The sequence below is a fragment of the Nematolebias whitei genome, chromosome 6 (assembly GCF_014905685.2).
Source record: "Nematolebias whitei isolate Nwh7 chromosome 6, NemWhi1, whole genome shotgun sequence".
Lineage (NCBI taxonomy): Eukaryota > Metazoa > Chordata > Actinopteri > Cyprinodontiformes > Rivulidae > Nematolebias > Nematolebias whitei.
This window is the reverse complement of record NC_056503.1, coordinates 35,335,444-35,344,740: the sequence shown is the minus strand read 5'-3', so window position 1 is coordinate 35,344,740 and position 9,297 is coordinate 35,335,444. Positions and strand designations below refer to the sequence as shown.

Genomic DNA, 9,297 nt, shown 5'->3' with positions numbered 1-9,297 from the left:
CTAACTAGAATAATCACTGTGAAAAACCATATCATGTTGCTGCTGATTTGTTTCATGTTGCTGCTGATCTGTTTCATGTTGCTGCTGATCTGTTTCAATGTTGATGTGTTCATGCGTGCACATCTGCTCACACAGACTCATGTTCATGTTTGTGCTGATATTCAATGTTTTATGTTATGAGTGCTTAGTGTATATTTAGTTGATGTGTTTCTTAGTTCATATCTTAGATGTTATTACTGTTTTTCTTATACATTTTATTGTTGGATGTAACTGGGACCCCGTGTACATAATTTCGCTCCACCACATGTACCACATGAGGTGCGAATGACATTAAAGAAACTCTGACTCTGATATCTATAAAATTGTCTGAGCTAAATCCAGTTTTTAAAAGTCAGTACAGTTGCAGCTGTAATGCAGATCTAACAATGTTACTAAATTCATCCACAGGGCCATGAGATATTTTGCTAACAGACAAACACCCACAGGAGCAAAAACATGATCACCTTCTGCCTTCAACGTGTTCAAATATTTCGGCAAAAAGATCTCCAACTGCTATAAGGCAATTATTGTAACAGTGTGAACAATGTTCTTCTAAATATTGTTTAAAGACACAGAAAGCAATTAATAACTGTGCTTTTAAATTTGGATAAGAAAGTCGCGGATTAAAAAGTGAAAGACGTGTAACGCAAAAGGCCAATGCTTTACCGTGAAATCAACGTAAAGCAGAACCAAAAACATATCCTTAAAGCAACGTTAGCTCTGTGTGTCAACCTTTGCTCTGCTGTTTTCCTCCTTATTCATGCGCCTCCCCATACATATTCATAGCTCTGCAGCAAAGTAGCCCCTTGAAGCATGCGTTGAGGGTGCTCATACAGAATTTAAGACTGTCATTTGGTTCCGGACAGAACTGCAAGCTGACACATAAAGAGCTCCTTCACAGTTTTGCTGATGACACCAGCAACATTGGTAACAACTTAATGACAGCGTGCACGGCCCCAATGCCTCTCAGAGGGGCACTTAACATGAGAAGTGCATGCCATTGAGGAAATCTTTTGTTTCTGTTGGCTCTTACTAAAAATGTGAATCTGACACTTTAATATATAATTTTTTTCCCAGGCTTTACTTTTAGTTTTAGTTTACAGGGAGACATTCTTTCTGGACAAGGACTCATAATGAATGTGAGTGAGGAGGACTGTAATTGTAGGTTGGTGTTTCCACTTTATAAATACCATTTCCTCTTCGAGCAACTCCCAACTTTTCCTGCTTGCAGTATAAATATGTGATTATCCCCATCCTATCATTTGCCTGGAAGATTTCAGCGTTTCTGAGCGTCTCTTTTTGCATCCATGTGTTTGAGTTTTCATAGCTGCAGTGGCATGCAGGACACAAAAAGCATTGAAAAATGAGATTCAAATGGGGCGTAAAAAAAAATCCCCCTCCTTTTTATGAAGGAAGGGAGCAGATGAGGAAGGAGGGAGGAGGCATTGGAGGGAAAGAGGGGGGGAGGGTAAACACACCCAGACAGAGCCATGTCAGACATTTCTGCTTTCTGAAAGGAGGAAGTCATACCATGCCTGTGCAGACGAAAGGACGATTAAAAACGAAGGAGGGAGTGAGGGAATAAATGCAAAACAGCCGGCCTGAAAGAGATGCACAAGAGCTGCAGCAGTTCTTGTCAGAACAAAAACAATTGTGTCCGTGAATGGGAGCTGGTGAGCTCAGCCAGCAGAAACAGCAATCCTCTTTTCCTCTGTCCCCCCTCCTGTCTCCCTCCCTCCCTCTGCCAGCTCGGACAGAGCTTGGTATGATTTATGGGCAGGGTTTAGGGGGAGTTGCTTCGGATTTAGAGCTCTGTGTTTTAGGAATATGCTGCTGGAGTGGATTTGCGCGTGCTGTTGCTGATTGAACGCAGCGTGCGACGTGGAGGCTCCTGTGTTCGCTGCTGCGCTCAGATCTGCAGCCTCCATCTCTGTTCGAGGCTATGGTCCTGACTGGAGAACAGCCCATCACACAGATGCACAGCTCCGACTGCATGGGAGGGTAATTCTGCAGACACCAGCATGGGAGCCAAACAGATGAAATGGTAAAAAAAAAAAAAATCAATTGTTGTTTACCTTATATTCGTGCAGACTGCTATTTTTAGCGGAAGTAATTGAGCGCAGAAGCCATGCCAGGCCCTGTATGAGAGCTGGTTTTGCATGATGATTTTAATTTTAGTCCTACAAGTTCTTTTTTTTTTTTTTTTCTGAACATGAAGAGTGAAACCAGCAAACAGCCGGTGTCGTTGTTCGGCTGAGGGTGTGTCCCGTGAGGTCTCCGAACGAGCGGAGCTGCTGTTGCCTAGCAACGTCTGCCTAACTATCATTAGCTACCGGTACTTATGTGCTACATTTTTACACAAAATATCACATTTAAAGCCATGTTAGAAAAATAGATATATACTTTTCAGGTAGATATAATGCAAGTCGACATTTACGCAGTGAGTGCATTTTTGAAAGCCATACTATAATCTTAAATTTTGTACAATAAACAATTGACTCGTTCAAGCTAGCTAGCTATGCTAAAAATACAAAGCTAATTATTAGCACAGTAACATAGCATTGCTCTACGTTATTTCTATTGTCATGCTACTATTATAGTACTACTTTTTTCATTCAACCTTTATTTATACAGGTTAATCTCAATGAGCCTCGAGGACTCATTTACAAGAGAGACCTGAAAAGTACTACAGTTATGTGCAGTACTACTACAGTACTACTGTATTTTTATGGTTATAAACAGTACTTTATCCACTTTAAGTAAATGTTTTCATACTATCAGGTGTTTTTAGCTAAATTAACCTTTGCTAAAAACAAGGCTAATTCACAAATCCCCCTGCTATTGATGGGTTATTATACTTTAGTGATTACCATGGACAAAAATATCATGAGATGTGGTGAAAACAGAAGAAAAACGATTGTGCCACTCAGTAATAAACTGTTAGACAATCCAGGTGACTAAAAGTTTGCAGACACAAAACGAATAAAGCTGAGGTGAAAACATTGTTTAGTTGAACCACAAACAAATTATTTTGTGAACAACTAAAATATCACACATGTACATATTTCAATATAAATAAAGTACTGTACTTCAACATGGCACAATTTTAAAGTGATAGAATATTATAACATTTGAACTGAACAGATTAATCATGTCTAATCTGATGCATCGAGGCTTATCTTTTGCTAATCCCGTGCACGCTTAATCTTCAGCTTATCCCATATGTTCCAAATTTGTTTGCATTTGTTCCTATCAGCACCAAGCATGCTAAATATATCTGCTCATTGAGATAGTGATAAAAGCATTAATGTCAACACAAAATTAGTAGAAGGCCCCTTTTTGACCTGTTTAATTTAAGATAATGGATGGACAGTTAATGTTTTTATGGGACCTGTGCAATGACGTTTTAGAAGAGCAGGAAGAAGTGACATTATACAGCATGCTGAATGAAACTGGACAGTTTTTAAGGTACCAACCTCTAAGTTTTTTATGTGCATACAGTGCATTACTTTACAATCTTATGTTTGCATTCTTAGGTCTTTTAGCGTATTGTGTGGCATTTGTTTTAGCGTTTATCTTAGTGTATATCTTAGATCCTTATTTACTGTTTCTTTTTATACTTTATATTTTGCTAATTTTGGGTGTAACTGGGACCCTGTGTGGATAATTTCGTTCCATCTCATGTACCACATGAGATGGTATTGACAGTAAAGTTTACTTGAACTTGAACATGTAAAGATGTAAAGTTGAAAGGCTTAATTCCTACAGAAAACCCTGCAAAACAAAAATTAAGTTGTTTATCCTTAAATATTTTTTTCTTGTTCTACCATGCTCAAGTCATATATTGTCCAATAGGGAGTCTGGCAGTATGGACATTACTTTTGATTAATCTGAAGCGATTAGGATAAGGATCATAAAGTAAAGTACAGTTCAAAAGGAGTATTTCAAATTAAAGGTTTTGCAAACAATTATGTTATAGTTTAACATATAAGAGAGTAAAGTCTGGTGTAGAAAAAAAATTTCTGTTTGACTCAAATAAAGCTGCAAATGAGCATATATGATATTTTGAAATTTCCTCGTTGAATTTATTTAATAACTCTTAATAAATTTACTTAATAAAGTACAATAAAATGTGCAACAAATCTGAACAAATGTCTGGACTAAGAAACTTAATACCTGGCTTTTTCTGTTCTGTCATAAAGACATTATGAGGTTTATTTATTTTACAACTATTTCAAGAACAATCAGATAATAATTTTAATATGTGATTATGTCTTCAACACCTTAACATTTTCAGAACTTTAATTTATTTTGTGCTTTTTTTTTTCATTTTTCAACATTATCACATTATAAAACTACACCGTTAACAACATTTAACCCCAGACTTGTTAAAATTCAGTATGCTGAGACATTGTCTTCTTTAGCACCTAGTATTTATTTAATGTTTTTAATAAACCTTTGCAACCAGGAGCTAAGACTCTTGAGGTTTATAGTCTATTTTATGAGTGTCTCAGCCAAGACAGGCTCAAGGCAGCAATAGTTACATCACACTCATATACATTACAAAAATACATTTCCATATCACAAGAAACCAGCAAACAAAGTCACCAAAAATCCTAAATGCATTAGCATTTATCTCTCAGCTGCTCATCAGTACAGCTTCACATGCTGCTATTCCTTCAGGCCTTTTTCCAGTTTAAGTTTTTACAAGAAAATGTGTCCACAGTAGTCCTCACAGTCATGGTGCAAACTCCACAGTGACAAATGATACAAGTGTTTACTGTCAGTTGTGATGTTGTCTTGTGTTGAATAATGCAAGTAGATAAGCATAAAACCTCGTTGGCTACGATCTAAATCTTGCATCACGTGCAAAATGAATCCCTCAGAACAGTCTGGTGTCTAAGCACAGCTTTCTCTTTTTGCAAGGTTTTCTTTTCTCCCCAAGAGCAGGGTGATTCATTCTGATGCTTTATTGTTATAAATGGCCATGCTAGTGCAGACTTGAGGCCTGTTTCATTAGTTACTGGTGTGTTTTCACATGCAGACTTGTATGACTCTGCTATTCCTGGAGTACGTAAAACTGCAGGTCACGGTGTATGTGTCCTGACTCCTGTTTCTACAAACAGCAGAGGAATAATGACAGTCGGCTTGAGCTGCAGGACACAAAAGTACAAAGAAAACAGACAAGTGTTCATCAAAATCAGCTCTTCAGTGCCCGTGCAAGCATAATGTTTGGAAATTATGGCCAAAGGGGGAGCAAAATATGTAAAGAATTTCCTGTTGAGGGAAAAAAATGCTTCCTCGACAGGTTTCAAAGCTGTTAAACTGTTTTTAATCATTTTATTATTTGTATGTATTTGTTTGTGACACTGTTATCTTGAGGGATTTTGTTTTGTTGTTATAAACAGGGAGTTTAAAATATTTTTGCCAAGTTGGAGCTAAGTCTCATTTTGGTGCTCCTTTAGGAGGTACTAAAGTGTAAATCTTCATTTTATGTCACTATGTTTTATTTACTGCAGTTCATTTGGCAGGATATAAACATTCATCCCTGTCTGTTGTCACCATCTGTTTCAGTCTCAGCTCAGCCAGCCCTGCACACTCCCCCAAAGAGGAGTATGTTATCACCCAGTCCACGGACACCACCAAAGAAGAACCAGTCCATGATCAGTCTGAGGACCAGGGGGAACCTCAGGAAGGCAGCTCTGACCTGACAGAGAGGAAACCTGTCACAGGTTAGTTGGCTGCACACGAAGGCTTGCAAAGCCAAAAATGATGCAATGGAGAGAAAAAAAAAACAGTCTTTAAAGCAGCAGGCTCATTTTCAGTGTTGATGTGTTGCTTTCAGATGAGGTGTTGCTCTGTGGGTTGTGTCCCACCCTCGGTCATGATGGGCAGGAGGAAGAAAAGACCTGGGAGGAGCAGCTGGATGCCCACCAGGAGCAGCTGGAGAAGGAGATGCAGGAAGCCAGAAGGATGGTTTTCCGCCTACAGGTAACTGGGTGATAAGCTCCTAAAAAACAAACAGTACAGCTGTTGATAAAAGTCCAAACACAGCGGGTAAATCAGAGCTAATTTTAGCTACAACAGGGCCAGTTCTTTGCCAGAATCTTCAGTATTTTTACTGATTTAAATCACAAGAGGTAGATATTAATAAATGAACAAAATGACATTTTGAAACAGGGCCTCGTTGTATCAGGTTTAAATAAATATATATTGATACCTGACTTTTTCCAGGTATCTAATTATAAGGTAGTTAAATCACTCTGCTACATAAGTGCAGATGCTTTCTCTGTATAAACACGCATTATCTGTATTTTTTCTGTTTATTTTTTTAGAATCTTTCCCTGAAAAAGTTGTTAGTTGTTGTAAAACTTTTCTAATATACTTTTCAAATATAATCTCTAAAACGTCTAAAGAATTTAATATTTCAAGCTGTCTTTCTATGCAGAATGTTTTAGCAGTAAATTATATCCAAACAGTAGGACAAAAATAATAACAATGTGGAGCGCTCATTATGCAATGTAATTTAGAAGAACACAAGAAGGAAGAAGGGAGTTTTCCCATGCCATGTTTAAATTCATGCGTACAAACAGGCAGGATTAACTTCAAACAATTCACTTAATGTGATGTTTGTAGTTTCTTAAATAGGTTAGGAATGTTTGGAGTAATAAAAATGATTAAAAAATATGTTTGTTGGCTTTTGAGGATAGTGCTAGAGCTGCAAAAATAATGGTAAGCAGACAAAAAAATAAAAGTACTTGATAACTTGAACAGAAATATTACTTTTTTACTGTTCATCTCACTGTTTGCATCACTTCATAATATGTTAATGGTTGTTAGACTTGACCTGTGGTGAATACATATTATAGTGCGATTTACTGAAGGTATGTTGTGCTTTATTTTATTTATTTTTCCATTTAGCCTTTATTTATCCAGGTTAGTCTCATTGAGCCACGAGAACTCATTTTCAAGAGAGACCTGTTTAGGGAGCACATGGTGGTTGTGAGCCCATGTTGTGCTTTATATTTGGCATTTGTCTTCATAATAATAATATTAATACATTCAACTTACTGAGCACTTTACATTTGTAAATATCAAAGTGCTACATTTCAGGAATAAAAAAATAAAAAATAACAATAAAATCACTAAAATCAATTAGGGCCATAAAAGTGACAAAAGAAAAATGTTTGTAATCCTTATTTTGAATAATTCTGCAGTCTGTGGTTCATTAAGGAGGTGGTTTGGAAGTGACTTCAACAAACAAGGAGCAGCAGAGTAAAAGGCTCTTCATGCCTTTATTAACTATTTTAAGTTGTATTTAATCAATAACCTATTTGTCTTGACTGCTGTTGTAAACAATTTTTTCTAATAGACTTGAACCCAATTATTCCATTAAGCCATTTAAAAAGTTCAACACAAGAATACATTCAGTTTTTGTGGCATATATGTTTTATTACATACATGCCACATTTTTTTTTCATTTCTAATCACATTTGTTTTTGTCATCAGGGTTTGCTGCTGCATGGCTCCCTCCCTGAAGAAGACCAGGATGGGTCGGTGAACTTTGGGGAGAACCGGGCGACCACTGAGCAGCAGCTGGTACATTACAGTGCCCTCTCTCTTCTAACTCAAGAACTCACTGCTCTGTGATTGCCAGGCCTTCGCTTGTGATGATGTTTGCAGCTGTCACTCTTCTGGAGAGCTCAGATTAATTCTCTCTGATCTGCTAGCCCACTGTCATGCACTTCCACTGCCTCTTCATACGCTCTGACATTTTTCCGTTCTCTAATTATCCTGCTCATGTGCTCTCCCTTTGAAGGTTGTAATCCGCAGTCGTCTGGACCAAAGCATGGAGGAAGCCCTTGATCTCAAGGTACAGTAAGTAAATATAATTAGAATTAATACAGATGAGCTTCATTTTTTTCTTCTTTGAACAAGTCTGTTTGTGTTTGTGACTCAGAGGGAACTCCTGAGGCACAAACAAGAGACACGGCACATTCAGGCCATCAAGGTAAACCTCTAATTTTCTTCTTATGTTGTGACTAAAAATTGGATCACGTACTATAATTCATCGTAATCAGTTTTGCACACTCAAAAACTCAGGATACAGCAGTTTTTCAAACAAAGAAAAGCCGTTTAGATTTTTTTGAAAAAGGTAGACAAAAAGGAAAAGTGAGTGGATGCATTAAATGAGGCAGGTGGATGCACTCGATCCGTGTTCCCGTCTTAACCTCTTTGATCTTCTCGTCTGTCTCATTAGGATGCTCTGCAGCAGCGCCTGGCAGTGCAGGAGGAGGCTGTTCTACAGCTGAAGCAGGAACTGCTGAGGAGCAACATGGCCAAAGATGAGCTGGAAGGAGAAAATGTGAGACGTGTGATATCTTCTTGATACGCTCAATTGTTGTTCCCCATCGCGGAGAGAAAGCAGGATTGGAAATACCCTCTATTTATCTGCCCATGAATGTTATGAGCATGATAATTTGAAAAATAAGTGTAATGTGTGGCTACATCTATGAGTAAGAAATGTTCCTTTCAAAAATTGAGTCTGCAGGTCAAAATTCAAGATGGCTGCCACTGTGCCACATATGTAAACCTTGTGAGCTGGGTTACTTGAAAACATAAGCAATGGACTAACTTCCTTTTTGGTGTGTGGTTGCATCTAGGCATAAGAAAAGTTAATTTAGAAGATTTGGTTACCACAACATTTATGATGACCACTACCATATCTATATATATATATATATATATATATATATATATATATATATCAATATCAATCAATCAATCAATCACCTTTATTTTACCAGGTAGAGCCCGGTCACAAGGGTGACCTGGTCAAGTGGTCATCAGCACACCTCACAGGGTTATTGACAATAAGCATTTACATTTATCAAAAGAAAAAAGAAACTACTATCACGATAAATAAATGTTAACAGTTTGAAACCATCAGGATAAGACAGACTTCTGTAGACATTAAATGTAGAACAGACATCAGTTTAAGTAGATAGAGTTAAAAGTCAACAAAGACATGTATATTTGATAAGTAGTGTTTTAGAAACATTTGCAATGGTCCCGATTTTTGATAACATTATCTGATACGGTTGACATGAATGATCTAGGCGAGATGAGTGTTGATAGTTTCAAATCTGTCTGTAAGTTGTTCCAGGCTGAGGGGACGGCGAAGCTGAATGCTCTTTTTCCTAGTTCAGTTCTGACCAGAGGAACTGACAGGAGGATTAAGTCATTAGAGCGCAGGGA

At 37.6% G+C, this 9,297-nt stretch overlaps 1 protein-coding gene across 1 annotated transcript in view; it reads left to right on the top strand.

Moving 5' to 3' along the window:
* The first annotated feature begins 1,845 nt into the window (after positions 1-1,845).
* LOC119410929 (dixin-A) overlaps positions 1,846-9,297 on the top strand; it is a 12,678-nt gene continuing 5,226 nt past the window's right edge. Inside the window, exons 1-7 of the mRNA XM_037677850.1 lie at positions 1,846-2,083; positions 5,614-5,771; positions 5,885-6,030; positions 7,549-7,638; positions 7,859-7,912; positions 8,000-8,050; positions 8,300-8,404. Coding sequence (XP_037533778.1) covers positions 2,061-2,083; positions 5,614-5,771; positions 5,885-6,030; positions 7,549-7,638; positions 7,859-7,912; positions 8,000-8,050; positions 8,300-8,404 — 627 coding nt within the window. The 5' untranslated portion in view covers positions 1,846-2,060. The remainder of the gene's footprint in view (positions 2,084-5,613; positions 5,772-5,884; positions 6,031-7,548; positions 7,639-7,858; positions 7,913-7,999; positions 8,051-8,299; positions 8,405-9,297) is intronic.